Genomic DNA, 17013 nt, shown 5'->3' with positions numbered 1-17013 from the left:
TCTTACCCTTCTCCTTTTCTCTGTTGTTTCTTATCTCAGGCATTATTTAGTTCTGGAGGCTGAGGGTCCAAAATCAAGTGCCAGCCAATTTGCTTTCTGATAAGAACTATCATCCTGGCTTGTTTCTAAAGTCGGCCTGGGGCCAGAGGACACTTTGAGAGGCTGGTCTTGAGGTCATGGGTCAAGGTGAGGGTCTGGAGGATGGGAGGTGAAAATGGTTGGAGTGAAGCGTGGAGAGCGTTCTCTGAGGTTGGAAGAGCTCTTCCATACGAGGCCTCCAGAGGTGAAACAGGATCTCTGATGGGTGCATAGGAGTCTTGGATGCCCCAGAGATGGGACTGGGAAGCTCAGCTTAGGGTCTGAGTCCTGAGAGCTTAGGCCTGTGAGTTTTAGGGAAACACATGGTTTAAACAAGCAGCCTATTGGGGTGACCAGGGTGGGATGAATGAAGGCCTTAGTGCCTTCTCTGATTAATCTGCAGTGTCTGAGGGTCCTGACCTTGGAACTTGTGCATGGACTTTAAGAAGCAACAACACATATGTAAGAGGGAGTTCATCCTGAGTCTAGTAGGTGGGGCCTTAGAGGACACAAAACTCAGTCTAGAGAGAAACAAAGGAATGTGCCCTAGTGCTGTAAGCTTCTTCTCTATTAAAAGGTTTAGCATACTGGGCTATGATGAATGCCTTTATTCTTCCCTCGTAGACTTTGAATTGCTTTGGGCAGGAACTGGGTTTTGTGCATTTCCTTTCCTCCAGCCCCAGTGCCTGTGCAACTCTGGGCAGTGATAAACATTTGTCGAATGATATTGAATCTGGAAGCCTCATTTTATACTAGAAGCTTTTGTGTGGTAGATTTTTCTTTTACCACAAACTGAAAAATTGCGTCTTAGTACAATTACCAGGTAATTACTCAAATCAATAATTTCATATAAGAAGAACAAATTCTTAGAAGACTCAGATAAGGCCACGAGATTGGCAGGAAATGAAAGCTTTGAGTGTAATCCCTCATATTTTGGGTGCGTGAAAATGGTTAAGATATCAGAATTTCCTTTATTTGCTTTTAATTTCTGGTATAACAAGTGTCAGCTTATTCATGCCTCTTGGGATAATTTCCCCTGCCGTCCTTTATCTTATCGTGTGAGTCAAATTTGGGAAGAATACATGTATTTTGCATTAACCAGGAGACTTTGCCCAGCATTTGATCAGGTGTTGAAGGGAGGATCCGCTGGTCCAATGACAAGGGTGTTGCTGGCACCCAGGAGCGCCCGTGTTGGGGCAGGGATCCCTGCAGGCGGTTTTGGGTTCTGCAGTAGGAATGCGCCAAGCAGCATCTGCGAGGAAGACGCCACTGAGATTTGGGCGGAAGGCGTGGCAGCTGGTGGGGTGGGCGCGGGGGGGGGGAGATGGTCGGGGCGTGGGAGAGCTGGCAGAGAGGGGGTGGCCTGGACAGCTTTCCCGCGAGCGAGCACCCCGCGCGGCCTCCGAGAAGCCTAAGGGCAGGCTTGGGCAGCTCCCCAGAGGCTCTCGCGGTGATAAAACTTGAGAAAAAACGAGGGGCGGCGCGGCGTCTCCCGAGTCCAATCCTGTCTCAGGAGTGAAAACGCTCTCGGGCAGGCAAGCCTGAAAAAGGCCCGGGCGACGTAACGAGCAGCTGAAAGAAGCGCACCTCCGCACCGCTGCACCTCGGCGGGCTCTGGTCTCTTGCGTCCCACCCGGTGCCTGCGTCCTCCTCCCCGGCCCCGCGCCCCCCGCGATGGCAGCCACCGGGCCCCGGAGCTCCCTGCGCGGAGCCCTCGGCAGACAGCTACTGCTGACCCTTGTGGTGAGTGGAGCCCGGGCGGGGTGGGGCGCGACCACCTCCCCGGAGCCGGGATGCGGCAGGGGGGCGAATGGGCCCTGGTCCTGCGGGGGGAGCGGTGGGGGCGAAGCGGTGACATCCGCGGCTCAGCTCCATCTTGGGGGGGCGGGCACAGACGAGCCAGATTCGGGCTCTGAGGGATGAGGATGGGAAACGAGTCCTGGCGGGACGGTTCCGGACTGAGGGTTTTGTTTCGGACTTGTTCGACTGTTTGAATTACAGGATGGGCTCCCGCTTCGCTGAGCTCTCTCGTGCGCCGTGGCGAGTGGGCCGGCTTGGGGTTCGCGCTCCTTTCCTGGCTCCTAGGGCTGGTGATGATGGTTGGGGTGGGTTTGGGTAGAGAGCGAAGAAGGGTATTGGGTTAGGTTTTGGAGGATCCCTGAGTGAGTTACAGGGGCTGACCCCCTACCCCAGGGTGCCCTGGGATGGGGACGCTGGTGAGAGGAGGGGTTGGAGCGGTGCCCCTGGGTCCCGGCGTTGAGTTACCTCTGAAAGACGGCTTCCAGGTTTTGCCTCCGTTGAAGCAGCTCACCGGAGCGGTCCACCCCCGCTGGCCACCCGGAGTGTACCTGGGGCGCGAGGGCGTGCGCGGCTCGATTAGGGATGGGGGTTGGGTCGGCGGTGTAATGGGGGGAGTGGGGTGGGGCAGAGGGGATAGAATCAGGCTGAGAGGAGTGTTGGGAGAGGCGTGGGATTGGGTGGTTCTTTGTCCGGCTCCAGGCAGGACTGCGCAAGCCCAGAGCCCAGCCTGGGGTCTTCTGTGCCCAGGAAACCTGAGACCCAAGATGAGATCCACCCCGAGAGGAAGGTACGGACAAGTCTCGGATAACTCGCGAGACACAAAGCGAAAAATCGGGAACTCTGTGCGATTACGCGGAGCTGCGGGCGAGACCACGGCTGCGCTCAAGACGTGCTCTGGCAAGAAGCTGCGAACCCCCGACTGCCCCGCGCTTGGTCCGGTGGCGAGAGGACCAGCCTGGCTCGGGAGCAGTTCGACTCTGGCTACTTGGATTCTTGCTGCTCTTCTGCCCCCAAGCAGGGCATGTGGGTGCAAGCTTTGACCTCTCTGAATCATCGACTTATGAATAATGGATTAGTAGTTATGATCTAAGATATATTTATGGACAAGGAATTGTACAGATGAGGGCGTCGACCTGTCAGGCAGGTGTTCCAACAAAATGAGCTGAGAAATGACTCTTTACAAGTGGGAACTGCTCTCAAAGTGTGCTCTTTTGTGACATCTTTCCAAGTGTTTCCAGCTAATATGTTTAAAAGCGTGAATTTAGTGTTTTGTGTTTTCCCTGCGAAAGGAATCCCGGAATGGGGAGAAAAAAAAGAGGAGGTGCTGTGTTCTCAAGATTTCTCGTGTATTCGCTGGAGGGGAGGGCGTGGAATGCAAGGAGCTGTCCGGGTGGCAGGGTGTGGTGGTGGGAGTACTGGGGCGTGGCAAGGCAGGAAGGTGCCTGTATATCTAAACAGGGATAGCATCAGCTTTAGTGTATGACTTCCTCGTTTAGGATTATTTTTTCAAAGAATTGCCTAAAGTTTAGATTAAATGGTCTATCTGGAGACTTGAATACTAGAGAGTGTATATAGAATAATTTCTTTCACCTGCAATCCTCAGTTTACAGACAACTTCAATTTCTGTCCAGATGGATAAGTTAAGACTTCTGTTGACCATCCTATATCTGTATTTCCTTTTGACTCCTAGGACTCTCCACTTTTCAGTATAATATTAAGGGCATAACATTTTAGAAACGCAGTTTTCATTTTATGGATCCCTTAATGGATCTCTCAAAGACAATTCTTTGTTTGAAGAGAGCTCTTCAAAGCAAGTCTTTAACAGAAAACTGAGACTTTTAAGGTGTTAGCTTTCCCACTGAGCTGCCCCATAGGTTGTGGAATCTTCCCTTCTGCACTTTTCTCCTGAATCTGCATCCCTTTCCCACCTTTCTATCCTCAGTATACTCCAAACTGCTACAATTAACTACAATTCCTAATCATCCTTCCACACACATATACAAAGAAAAGAAAGAAAGGAGAGGGGGAAACTAGAAAAGAAACGTGTCAGATCATCCCATTATTGTTGAAAGCACTGAGTATCTCTTAAAATGTTTCTCCTTTTAAAGTAGCAAAATTGTTAGGAATGGTGAAAACTAATTCACATTAGCTCAGTTGCTCAGATGTCTTCTGCCCTGTTATAAATAAGGAGATCCTTTTATATGTGTGTTGAATATTGTTTGCCATATCAAATCCACTTTGGGAATTATATTTACCATTATATATTATAAATGGTATGTACTTGGACATGGTTAATCGATCACTTGCTAAAAGGGCTCTTCAAAAGGAATTAAAATAGTATTTTTCTTTATAACATAACATGCTTTTCCCCTTGGAGTATGTGAAATTCTGCCTGCAACCTATGTTGACAAACGGGCATTCTATCTTTTCAGACTTTACAGCATTTGAGAATAATATGACTCCTTTAACAAACTTTTTGTTATTATTGTTCTTGATAACATTTGACATATTCAATTTTTAAAATAAAAGTGAGTATAATACCTTCTATTATCTTTTGCATTAGTGGGGAAAAAAAGCGTAGGACAAATAAAAGAAGTAAATGCAAACTAGTTTATTTCAAAACCACGATCTTAAGGAAGTCAGAGTTGTAGTATATATTTATATCAATGCATTATCACCGACCTTCTTTAATGGAGATTATTGGTGCTTATATTGAGATACAGCTAAATGGTGAAGCACTCTCTGAGTCACTAAGTACATGTAAGCTGTGCACATTTTTTGGCCCTGTTGTAATCCTTGTGGCAGTTGCCACCCCATATATGACATCTCTGGTGACCTGCAGCTAATCATACTTTCCATTTAACTAGAATTCCATCATACAGAGTTTGGTTAGAAAGAAATTTAGTAGACTCATCAAAGCACTGAGAATACAGAAAGGTAAATCTTACAATTCAGGGTGGTAAGAACTTGAAAGGTAAGATTTCCGTCTTGAAGGTGGCTAGTGTCCACAGGAGAAACGACGAATTGAAAATTCTGTAACTGATATGTTCAGTCAAGATCTCCTTTATGTTTCAGATACTACATAAATTTCTGTTCTTTGGCTTCTTTTTCCTCTATTGAAAAAGGTGTTATTTTAGAAAGCCTACCTTGCGTATTCACTCTAAAATTGAACAACAGCACAAAAATGAAACACTGGCAGGTATGCCTGTGTTTTCACTCTCCCTTTGGCATTAGATAGTTCTATCAGGATTTAATGATTTGTATGATAAGCTTTGTATGATACAATTAATACAATTTGGACAGTACTGTAAAGTGAAACAAAGCAATTCATTTCTCCCAGACTAGAGTAGATAATACTTTATATTATCAATTTTTGAAACTTAATTTGCAGAGGCAAAGAATATACAAATCAATTTTCACTGCAAAGTAAAGGAGCTGTTACAGTGGAGGATTACTGGACTGAATGTCAATATTATGACATAGTATGAGTGTGTTTCATGTTTGGTAATTGCAATCATTGTTGCTTTTGTTGTGGTCATCCATGTACAATGCTTGGTGTCAGTCTATTTATCTCTTATAAAAATAAAATACAGTGTGTGTGTGTGAAAAAAAAAAAAAAAAACTTAATTTGGGGCTTCCCTGGTGGCGCAGTGGTTAAGAATCCGCCTGCCAATGCAGGGGACACGGGTTCGAGCCCTGGTCTGGGAAGATCCCACATGCCACAGAGCAACTAAGCCTGTGTGCCACAACTACTGAGCCAGCGCTCTAGAGCCCATGAGCCACAACTACTGAGCCCGCATGCCACAACTACTGAAGCCCGTGTGCCTAGAGCCTGTGCTCCGCAACAAGAGAATCCACCACGATGAGAAGCCCAAGCACTGCAATGAAGAGTAGCCCCCGCTCGCCGCCACTAGAGAAAGCCCGCACGTAGCAATGAAGACCCAACACAGCCAAAAATAAAAATAATAAATAAATAAATAAATTCTTTTAAAAAAAAAAAAGTTAATTTGTTACATTTTAATATAAAGTTGCTCGCAGCTCTAAGTTTTATGTCAGATATTTAAAGTTGTCCTGGAGGGTTCTTCATTAAAATAAATTCTTTTATAACTCAAATAGTCAATCCATAATTCATTAATCTTTAAAAATTTTTTCGTATGTTGTATTTTTTTTGTTGGGCACTCATCTGTACAAAAGTTACTTTTTTTTTTTTTTAAGTTACTTGCCATTCTTTTATTTATTTATTTATTTATTTATTTATTTATTTAAGGCTGTGTTGGGTCTTCGTTTCTGTGCGAGGGCTTTCTCTAGTTGTGGCAAGCGGGGGCCACTCTTCATCGCGGTGCGCGGGCCTCTCACTATCGTGGCCTCTCTTGTTGCGGAGCACAGGCTCCAGACGCGCAGGCTCAGCAATTGTGGCTCACGGGCCTAGTTGCTCCATGGCATGTGGGATCTTCCCAGAGCAGGGCTCGAACCCATGTGCCCTGCATTGGCAGGCAGATTCTCAACCACTGCGCCACCAGGGAAGCCCCCAAAAGTTACTTTTAAAATACCTTTAAAAGTCATTAGTTCATCATTGCTAATCTAATGGTGGTTTTACTTTATTTTATTTTTTTACTTTATTTTCAGTAATATATCCAATCCCCACAAACATAGTATCAGATTTCTTTATAATTCAGGAAACATGGCATAACTGAAATCTATATATGAATATCATCCTTTCCAATATCAATCCCTTATATTAATGAATTAATTGTACATGCTTTCCAGTGATGTACTATACAGCGACGAAGATGAATGGGCTGCTGCTATATATTCAGCATGGATCCATTTCACAAACATAATTTGAGGAAAGAAATCAAGTTGCATATAATTAGCATATGACTACATATATTTAAAGCCTAAAGTTGGCAAAACAAACCAATCTTCTTTAGGGAGACATACTCATGGGATAAAATTAAGCAGAAATGGGGAAGTAAATGATTTACAAAAAAATATCATTCATTAGTGGTTACCTGAATTTGGAGAGGTTGAAGTCAGGAAGAAAATGCAGTTATATAGGGACTTTGAAAATAATAGTAATGTTTTATTTCTTAACTTTGAAGGTAAGTGCCCTAGTGTTTCTTTTATTATTTCTTAAAATACACGTGTACTTAGAATATATCTTATGAAGAACAGTTAAAAAAGGAAAAAGAAACAAGTAATATAGAGGATTAGCAAAACCAAACGCTATCATTTGAAAGTATAGACCAACCTGCTATGATTGAACAAGTGAAAAATAGAGAAGGCACAGATAAGACAATATTAGCAATAAAAAGAGGCACAGTTATGGAGAGGACAGATGTTTTAAAAAGTAGATAATAATATTAATATATTATTCTAGTTAATTTGAAAAGAGACAAAATAGGCAATTTTCTACAAGACACAAATTACCAACATTGACTCGAGGAGGTATACAAACTGTAAATAGACTTAATAAAGACACTGAATTAGAAGCCAAATGTCTCCACATACACACACTGTCATATCCATCAAGCCCAGACCTAAGATAGGTGAATTTTTCCATAATTATATGGAACAGATAATCTCTACCTTATATACATTGTTTCAAAGAACAGAAAAAAGTGGAACTCTCCCGAACACATTTTATGAGGATGGTATGAAGTTGAAAAGTAGTAGGCTGATCTTACTTGTGGACATATATTTGAAATATTAAAATAATGGCAGCAAACAAAACCAATAATTATTTTTAAATATGTAAGGGCCTATTTATGGAATTTCAGTTCCATTCCATTCATCTATATGTTTGTCCTTACACTAGTACCACTCTGCCTTGATTATTGTATTTTTATAGTAAGTTTTGAAATTGGGAAATCCTTCAACTTTGTTCTTTTTCAAGTTTATTTGGGTCTTTGGGTCCCTTGCATTTCCTCAAGGATTGATTTTTAATTTCTGCAAAAAAAGCTACTTGAGATTTCAATAGGGAGTGCATTGAATCTGTTAGATGAATTTTGGGAATACGTCTTTTAATCTATGAAGATGGGATATCTATTGTGAATAGAATTGTTTGCTTAATTTTGTTTTCAGATTTTTTTATTGCTGGTATATAGGAAAACAATCGGTTTTTGTATGTTGATCTTGTATCCTGCAACCTTGCTGAAACCACGTATTATTTTTTTTTGATAGTTTTTAGTGGATTCCTTAGGATTTTCTATGTACTAGATCATATCATTTGAAAATAGAGACTATTTTATTTCTTCTTTCCCAATCTGGATGCCTTTAATTTTATTTGTGTGTGTGTGTAATTGCCGTGGCTGGAACCTCCAGTACAATGTTGAATAGAGGTGGCGAGAGTAGGCATCATTATCTTGTTCTTTATGTCAGAGGAAAGCATTCAGTCTTTCTCTGTTAAATAGGATGTTTTTCATAGATGCCCTTTATCACACTGAGCAAAATCTCTTGAATTCCTAGTTTGTTGAAAGTTTTTTTTTTTTTTAATTAATTTATTTATTTATTTATTTATTTTTGGCTGTGTTGGGTCTTCACTTCTGTGCGAGGGCTTCCTCTAGTTGTGGCAAGTGGAGGGCCACTCTTCATCGCCGTGCGCAGGCCTCTCACTGTCGCGGCCTCTCTTGTTGCGGAGCACAGGCTCCAGACGTGCAGGCTCAGTAGTTGTGGCTCACGGGCCTAGTTGCTCCGCGGCATGTGGGATCTTCCCAGACCAGGGCTCAAACCCATGTCCCCTGCATTGGTAGGCAGATTCTCAACCACTGCGCCACCAGGGAAGCCCCTGTTGAAAGTTTTTAATTTTAAGTCGGCATTGGATTTTATCAATTGCTTGCATCTATTGAGATGATCATATGGCTTTGTTCTTTATTCTTTTTTAAAAACTATGTTATTGAGGTGAAATGGACACACAAAAAGCTGTGCATATTCAATGTACACCACTTGATGAGCTTGGAGATAAGTATGTACCCGTGAGAACATCATCACCATCTATCCCATAAACATATCCATTACCTCCAAGTTTCCTCTCACCTTCTTTATATATTATTATTATTTTCTTTTGGTAAGAACACTTAACATAAGATTTACTCTCAGCAAAAATTTTAAGTATACAATACAGTATTGCTAGCTGTAGATCTCTAGGACTTATTTATCTTGCATATCTAAAACTTAGTTCTTTATTCTATACTGTATTAATGTGACCATTTTTTCCTAGGTCTTCAGTTTTGCTTGTGAAGCTTGCAAAAAGGTGATATTTCATACACCTTCCAAACTAGAGGCAGACAAAGTGGTTGGCAGAGGTGAGCAATTTCAAAACAGTGTTTTTAAAACAAATTTAATTTACTTATGCTGGAAAGAGCATGTTATCCAATCTTTGCCTTTTGGAATTAGCCTGAACCAATAATTAGATACAAGTCAAGTTTAAAATATATGTTATGTTCTTTAGAACTCTGTAGAATTCTGTCATCAATTCTAATGAACATGTGCTAATCCATGCTTTTGTAGTCAGTTATGTTTTAACAGTAAAAATTACATAAAGAATTACATGTAGAATGTAGCCCTTTCATTACTCTAGGATTCTAAGCACCGGAGAGATATAGGTAAGGACCTGAGAGAATCAGAGCAGTATTTTTATCAATGCCATAGCTGCAGTGAGAAATATAACAAGGTGAGCTATTCCATTCAAAACTGAGCTTAATCAGCCATTTGCACACTTGAGAAGTTAGGGAACCTCAAACTTTCCCAACAGCTGGGAAGCTCTGCCCAGGTGGACTTTCCCTGTGGTACAGGGAATATTGGAGGAAAGCATCATGTTTTTTTCAGAGATATAGCTTGTCCCAGAGATACCACATTAATTTTCAACAGAGTGTCCCATTTCTGGGAAGGAAGAAAGGAGAGGATGTAAAGAGAAGTCAGGGGTGTTCCTCCAGGGGAATAGAGCAGAGGTTATCACTCTGCTAAAAATGTGAACACGAGAGAAATATGTCATCACTTCTAAATATGTTCACTTCATTTTGACTTAACGTTTCCATCTGTGACAGATTTGGATTAAAGTGAAAACACTATACATGGGTAACATGAATCTTTTGAGATGATATTACTTAAGTGAGTATTAGGTTATTACTTAAGTGTGTATTAACGTATCAGTTTGGTTTCTGTCAAAGCAGATAGTGGAAGAATGGGATGGATTTGATACTTTTGATATAAGTATCAAAACACTTGTATGATACTCATATTTTATGACTTTTCACTTGGGAAAATTCCCAGGGGGAGAAGATTCCACATAGAATTTCACTGGGGAGCCCAGGAAGGCAAGGAACAGGAACACGAAGAGAACTGTGGGCCCCAGGGGCGTTGGTGAGGGTCGGGGGATGTGACAGAAAAGTGCTCGTGGGAAGAATTTAAAGATTTTTCTTACTTGACTATTTGCCAAACTCATACACTCTGTCACTCTTTGTGTGTAACTTCTGGCTTAACACAGGTGTATCTTAAAAGACTCAGACTATATTGTTAAGGAAAACTTTTCTGTTTGTTTATCCAGGTGTGTGGGGGGGGCATGTAGCTCAGCTTTGTCATGATTGCAACACACAGACGTCTTTAATAGGAAGATCATTTTCATAAGCCTGTTAGAAGCATATAAAGGTTTAAAACACCTTGTTTAATACAAATATACAATCCAGAATTATCATTTTTTAACAGAGAAAGTATTATCACTTTTTAAAAATACATGTAAAGAGTCTTGTTAAGATATTTGATAAATGCAGAGTGATTGGTTCATTCCATTTCACTTCAGGATTTTGAAGAAGATTGTATGAATTATTTTAACACTGTTTTTCTTGTTGCATGTGTTTCTTACTTTACAACTTGGAAATTCCTACTTGCAGTTAATTTGAAAGAGTGCCTCGGATCTGCAGACCACATCCAATCCAGTGATCCTGATTTCAGAGTTCTAGAAGATGGGTCAGTATACACAGCCCATGCTGTTGTGTTGTCTGATGAGAAAAGATCTTTCACCATATGGCTTTCTGACTCAAAGAAACAGACACAGAAAGAGATTCCTGTGCTCCTGGAACATCAGAAGAAGGTATTCAAAGTACATTGATATTTTCAGGCATGTTTTTCTTCTCATTTAAATACTCTCATTAAAAATTGCAAAGAAGACAAAAGAAAAAATAGGATTTATTTTCCTCATCTTTTCTCTTTCCTTCTGTTTGCTTTCCCTTCCTTCCTCCTCCCTTCCCTCCTTCCCCTTCCCTTTTCAACACTGGTTAGACATTGGATCTTACTTTGTTAAATCTAAATGACACCTCCTCTGTGAAGGTTTCTTCCACCTCTAAAGTCTACTTGCTTTTGTATGCCAGTGTCAGTTTGGTTATCCCTCTGTTGTAGCATTGGGAATTTTTTATTAGCGCAAACAATTTACCTGTAGTTGTTAAAGGGCATGAATCAATCCCTTTTGTGTTTATAGCCTCATTTATACCTGACCCACAGTCAATAGGTACATGTTAAATTAATATTAAGTGCAGTAGTTCCCAGTGAATAAGAGGTTGATTTCAAGTGCCACAGTGATTCTGATGTTAAAATAGGATGGAAATCCTGGAGGATGTATGCATCTGAATGGTATTAGCCACCACTCAGTGATTGTTGACTGTAGTTCTAAATTCCATGTCATGAGGAATGCCATTGTGAAAGTACTCACTGGATTACAACTAATCGATGTGAAGTGTATTAATGAAAAAGTCATCTAAATGCTAAAATGACTGCTTAGATGGAAATCACTAAAAACTCCAATAGTATGTTTTACAGTGATGGAAATGTTCTGTAATCTGCACTGTGTGATATGGTCACCCAATATTAATGGCTACTGATACTTAGCATGTGGCTAGCACAACTGAAGGATGGAATTTATATTTTATTTAATTCTAATTAGTTTAAATAGTCACATGTGGCTTGCGGCTACCATATTGGACAGTGCAGGTAGAGTGTTCAGGCAATGAAGAACACGCATTATCTTACTATAGTTCACCTGAGAGCATGAGGTTTTAGCAGAAAGAACAAGTAAGTGCCGTCTATAGATTGTCTGAAAGAGGATGTGTTCTCCATCCCATTTTGGGATGCAACGGGAAGAACTGAGAGTACAGTGATAATTTTCCTAACCTGAAAGTATGGTCAGTGTTAGAAAGGTATGTGAAATGAAATTCTTTGGTTCATGAAACTGTTAAAGTCTGGATACATTCTTTCTTTCTTTTTTTTGTTTTTTTTTTTTTTTTTTAATAAATTTATTTATTTTATTTTATTTATTTTTGGCTGCGTTGGGTCTTCATTGCTGCACACGGGTTTTCTCTAGTTGTGGCGCGCGGGGGCTACTCTTTGTTGTGGTGCACGAACTTCTCATTGCAGTGGCTTCTCTTGTTGCAGAGCACGGGCTCTAGGCACGCGGGCTCCATTAGTTGCGGCACGCAGGCTCAGCAATTGTGGCTCACGGGCTTAGTTGCTCCGCGGCATATGGGATCTTCCAGGACCAGGGCTCGAACCCGTGTCCCCTGCATTGGCAGGCAGATTCTTAACGACTGCACCACCAGGGAAGCCCCAGTGGATACATTCTCTCTTATCCTTCTAACACAAAGAAGACCTTATTATCTGGTCTTTAGTTTCAGCATGGAAATTCCTGACACTGAGCCTCCAGAGAGGTGTTAGATTTATGGTCCATCCACTATTTTACAATGAAGTAGGCTGTGATGCTTTTGTTTATTGTTAATTTTCTTTCTCTAAATTCAGGTACTGAGGAAGAGACACACTAAAGAGACTGTTCTCAGGCGTTCCAAGAGGAGATGGGCGCCTATCCCCACCTCAATGATGGAGAATTCCTCGGGCCCTTTCCCTTTGCTCCTTCAACGAGTAGGTTTTCCATTCCTTCTGATTGGGATTGCTAAATTAGTTCCAAGAGTCTGTTTTGTCCAGGTTTTAATAACTCTTTAAACATTTACAAATCAACAGATTTGATTGAAGATATTCATGAAGAGTCATAAAAGTACATAAAATGGGAAAATCACTAGAAAACTAATAATGAGAAAAACTAGAAAATCACTAAAAAACTAATAATAATAATATGAGAAAGACTCTACAGCCATTAAATGATCTTTATTAGTTTATTCATTCACTTAGCAGCCGGCTATTGAGCACCTACCCTGTCCTGTGGAAGGCACTGCTCTAAGTACTGAAGCTAGAAATACATTTAGTCATGGCCTTTGCTCTCATGTATTTTATGAGTCTAGTGAGGAAGGTAGAAATAGGCAAATGATCGCAATACTGCATGATGAGTGCTGAGATGGGGCTGGGTTGGGGTGATTTGAGAACTCATGGGCTGAAATGCTGTAAAAAACAGAAAAAAGACTTAGAGGGGGAGGCATCTGAGCTAAAGCCTGAAGGATGGGAGAGTGTCATGCAGGGAAATCATTGTGGAAGAAGAGAGGGGGACAGAGGTGCAAGCAAGCATGGCTCCTCACAGGAGCTCACAGAGCTTAGTCTTCCTGTGTGTGATGGGCGTGGAGCAGGGAGATGGGGCAGAAGAGGCAGGTAGGGTCCACCCAGAATTGGCCAGGTGTGCTCTGCTAGACAGTTTAACTTTTTCCTAAAAACAAGTCATTTTTAAGCAGGGTCAGGTTTACTTTTCATAAAGATCCAAATGGAATATACACAATGGAAATAATGACTGAGGTGAGGCTATGGCATTGTGCTTGCCTTTTTCCCTTAAATTTCTATTACTGTGGTTGATGTTTAATACCAATGGTGCCACCCGTGTCCTACTTGTTTATGTTTTTAACTATGCTTCCAGTGTCTTTCACACGTGTAGAGAATTCTATCCAGTTCTGGACCCTTGTTTCTTCTCTTAGATTATTGTACTTTAAGCACTGGTGAAAGCATCTTAAGAAATGATTTCTGTTTACCAAACTTATACTGATCAGAGGTAATTTTGGTCTTTGCACTGTTAAACCAGTCATCACTTCTAGTCCTCATTTCCTTGACGTGTGTCCATTTGATTTAGCTGACCTGTCCCTCCTCCTTCACGTCACTTCTAGTACAACATTCACCTAGTTTTCCACTTTTCTCACTGGCCACTCCTTCTTCATATGTTTTGCTGGCTCTTCTTCATTCCCACATCCCCACAACCCTCACCACCCTGACCCCTCAATCTCTAAGTTTGGAGAGCTCCAGGGCTCAGACTATGAACCTTGTGTAATGTTTATTTATGTTCACTCTCTCAGTGATCTCATCCAGCCTCATAGCTTGAAGTACTTTTTATACATTGGAAACTTAAGACTTCGTATCTCCAGCCCAAACTGCCTAATTAATATTCCTACTTGGAATTTCAGTAGACATTTCAAACTTAACATATAAAAATCAAATGTTTGAGTTTTCTTATAAAAAATATCCTCCCCTCTCAGTTAATGGCAGCTCCATGCTTTCAGTTCTTGGGGCAGTAGAGTCCGTTCAGTAAGGTTTTAGTTGTGGAGAGCACAATTCTCTTTAAGGAATTAACAGAGGGATTTACTATAGTGTATTAAACAGTTTACAGAATTGTTGCGAAGGCTGAAGAAACAAACTTTAGGTTGAATTTTCAGGAACGAATCTCCTAGTTACCCAACAGAATCTATAACCAAGGGACATACTGCTTTCTTCATGATGGGGAAGCCAGTCATTTTAGAGCTAAAGTGCCACTGCCATGGTCAGGAAGCTGCACTGGGCAAGGAACCATCACAGGCAGGAAGCTGCTCCTCCAAATGCAGCTCCAAAACAATCTTAACTGCTCCCATCAGTGTCCACAAAAAGATTGGTCTGTATCCTGTCTCTCAACATCCACAAAGTCTGTGAAAAACCACTAGAACTTCTGCTGCTGCAGGAAAAAAGAAAAAAAAATTGCACCACAAAGTGCCAGCAAAAACAGTAGAAGCAGCAAAAAGGAGGCATCTATCTCCCTTACGGCTTCCAAATTTCATGCAAGCACACCTGACTGTCTGTATTTTAATTCAGAACTCTCGTTTCAAGAGACCCTGGAAAAGGGAGAGTTTTTGGTTTGTTTTTATCTGACTCTTTCTAATAGCTACACTATAAGAGGACACAGTAGAAGGAGATGAAATTGATGCTGAGCCCCAATTTACCATATCCATCCATTCTTTATAGTTAAAATTTTAATTCCTGTATTATAATAGGATAAGGCTATAGGCACATTTTACCAAGATCTCAAATCATAGTGGCTAAAGCATGACAGAGATTTAGTCCTTTCATGCCAACGTGTGATCTGGTAAAGAGATTCTAATTTGAGAAATCACCAGGGGCCCAGGCTTCTTTCCTTTTAAAGCTTGGCCATCCTTGCAGGTTCAAGATGGCTCATCATTGCGTCCCAATGAGGGGAAACACCCCTCCACTTTCTAGAGTACAGTCTGGATCCTGCATGTATTATTTTTGCTCACACCCTATTGACCTGACTTTTTCGTGTGGTCATACCTAATTGCAAGGGAGACTGAGAAAAGTCTTTCTTCCAGGCAATCTTGTGCTCAACTGTAAATTCTAATGCTAAGGAAGATAGGCAGAATAGACATCAGGGGATACTTGCACCCACTGTGACATAGTGTCATCCCTGACTTCTGTTTTCACACCACGCAGCCAACCCATTGGCACATTCTGTTGGCTGTATCTTCAAATTATATCCAGAATCTAACCACTTCTCACAACCCCTATTGCTACCATGCTGGTCTAACAAGCAGTTCTCTCTCCCCTGAATTCTTGCAGTAACTTTCTAAATGGCCTTCCTGCTTCTTCCTTTACCTGCCCACCCAAGTCTAATCTTAACAGAACACCAAGAATTATCCTTCGAAAATATAAATCAGATACTACTCTTGTCTAAATTCTCCAATGGCTCCCCGTCTGACTCCAAGCAGAAGTCAATATCCTTGGAATCTCTTACATGCCGTGGCCCTATTACTGCATTCGTCCTCCTCTCCGACTTCCTTTTCCCCTAGTTCTCTCTATTCCAACCACAGTGGCCTCCTTGCTCCTTGAACACTCCAGGAACAACCCTGGTCTGGTTGTTTTGCACTTCCTGTTTCCTCTGCCGGGAAGAGTCTTCCCTGTTTATTCTCATTCTTTTAATTTTTGTTAATTCCCCTCCCTAAGGAACATTACAACTGGCATTCCTTTCAACAGTATATGAGAGCCCCTGTTTGCCTCACCCCTGTCCACAGTGGGTATTATTGTTTTTTTCTACCTTTGCCAAATCACTAGATGGGAAACTGTGCCTTAACGTGAGGTTGTCTTTGGTTACTATTTATGTTGAACATTGTTGTCATTAAATTTGAGCAGTTTAAAAAAAGCTTTTGCCAAATTACCATTGTTCATTACCATTTTGCATGTTGATGAAGTGACAAAGGTGATTATTATATTATTAAAGCCATCTCTTTAAAATAAAAAAATATATAAACATATAAATTGTATTTAAAAATAGCATTTTCATGAAAAATTTTTTACATATGCTTTTTCCTCTTAGGTTCAATCTGACGCGGAACAGAACTATACCATCGTCTACTCAATAAGTGGGCCTGGAGTTGACCAAGAACCTTTAAATCTGTTTTCCATGGACAGAAAAACTGGAAGTCTATATTGTACCCAGCCTGTGGATCGTGAAGAATATGATGTTTTTGATGTAGGAGTTTTATTGATACACATAACTTTAAATGATTAAACTATAATCATAGTTTAAACTAAACTTCTGATAGCGCATCTACTCTTTCCTGTCTTCTGAACTTCTTCTTAGAGGGGATCTGAAAGACAAAGGAAATAGATTGTGTAATGTTTTGGAATACTTGGTCTGCTCTTTATCTCAACTTCTATTAGGTAAGCCTGAAATGAAGCCAAGACATTTAATTGTATTTGGATGTAAATTCCAGCAAATTTGCAGGAGTTGGTTTTGCTTATGAGATTCTCTTTCTCTCTCTGGTCGTGGTACTTTCTCCTCTCTCCGAGACAGGGCCACAGCTGATTGGAAGGGTCCTCTTCCAGTGTCCCTCTTCTGCTCTGTGTTTTTTGTTTTTCCTTTTTTGGTCTTTGTTCCACCTGTCTAATTATCTGATGATA

The 17013-nt window shown here is 41.1% G+C and overlaps 2 protein-coding genes across 5 annotated transcripts in view; one reads left to right on the top strand and one right to left on the bottom strand.

Annotated features, from left to right (window-relative positions):
- Positions 1–1385: 1385 nt before the first annotated feature.
- DSC3 (desmocollin 3) overlaps positions 1386–17013 on the top strand; it is a 40885-nt gene continuing 25257 nt past the window's right edge. For 3 of the 4 annotated variants that reach the window (XR_005016170.1, XR_005016169.1, XM_036823024.1), the window contains exons 1-5: positions 1387–1821; positions 9098–9182; positions 10767–10966; positions 12661–12780; positions 16427–16582. Coding sequence is in view for 2 of the 4 variants with exons in the window: in XM_036823024.1 (XP_036678919.1) it covers positions 1753–1821; positions 9098–9182; positions 10767–10966; positions 12661–12780; positions 16427–16582 (630 nt within the window). In the remaining 2 variants the exon portion in view is untranslated. Of the gene's footprint in view, positions 1822–9097; positions 9183–10766; positions 10967–12660; positions 12781–16426; positions 16583–17013 lie in introns of all 4 variants that reach the window. The other variant, XM_036823023.1, reaches the window with a different exon arrangement.
- On the bottom strand, positions 1854–3196 carry LOC118879876. The gene is made up of 2 exons (XM_036823025.1): positions 2344–3196; positions 1854–2165 (listed from the first exon to the last, which is right to left on the bottom strand). The coding sequence occupies exons 1-2, from the start codon at positions 2930–2932 to the stop codon at positions 2074–2076; spliced, it is 681 nt and encodes a 226-aa protein (XP_036678920.1). The 5' UTR covers positions 2933–3196; the 3' UTR covers positions 1854–2073.

Source organism: Balaenoptera musculus, chromosome 14 (genome assembly GCF_009873245.2).
Source record: "Balaenoptera musculus isolate JJ_BM4_2016_0621 chromosome 14, mBalMus1.pri.v3, whole genome shotgun sequence".
Lineage (NCBI taxonomy): Eukaryota > Metazoa > Chordata > Mammalia > Artiodactyla > Balaenopteridae > Balaenoptera > Balaenoptera musculus.
The sequence above is the reverse complement of the archived record's forward strand: the minus strand, read 5'-3'. Positions and strand labels throughout refer to the sequence as shown.

Bases quoted from the DNA above. Each gene is read 5' to 3' on its own strand.
- LOC118879876 (XM_036823025.1), bottom strand. From the start codon at position 2,932: ATGATTCAGAGAGGTCAAAGCTTGCACCCACATGCCCTGCTTGGGGGC. The intron at 2,166-2,343 runs GTAACTCAACGC...CATCATCACCAG, and splicing joins CTGGAAGCCGTCTTTCAGAG to CCCTAGGAGCCAGGAAAGGA.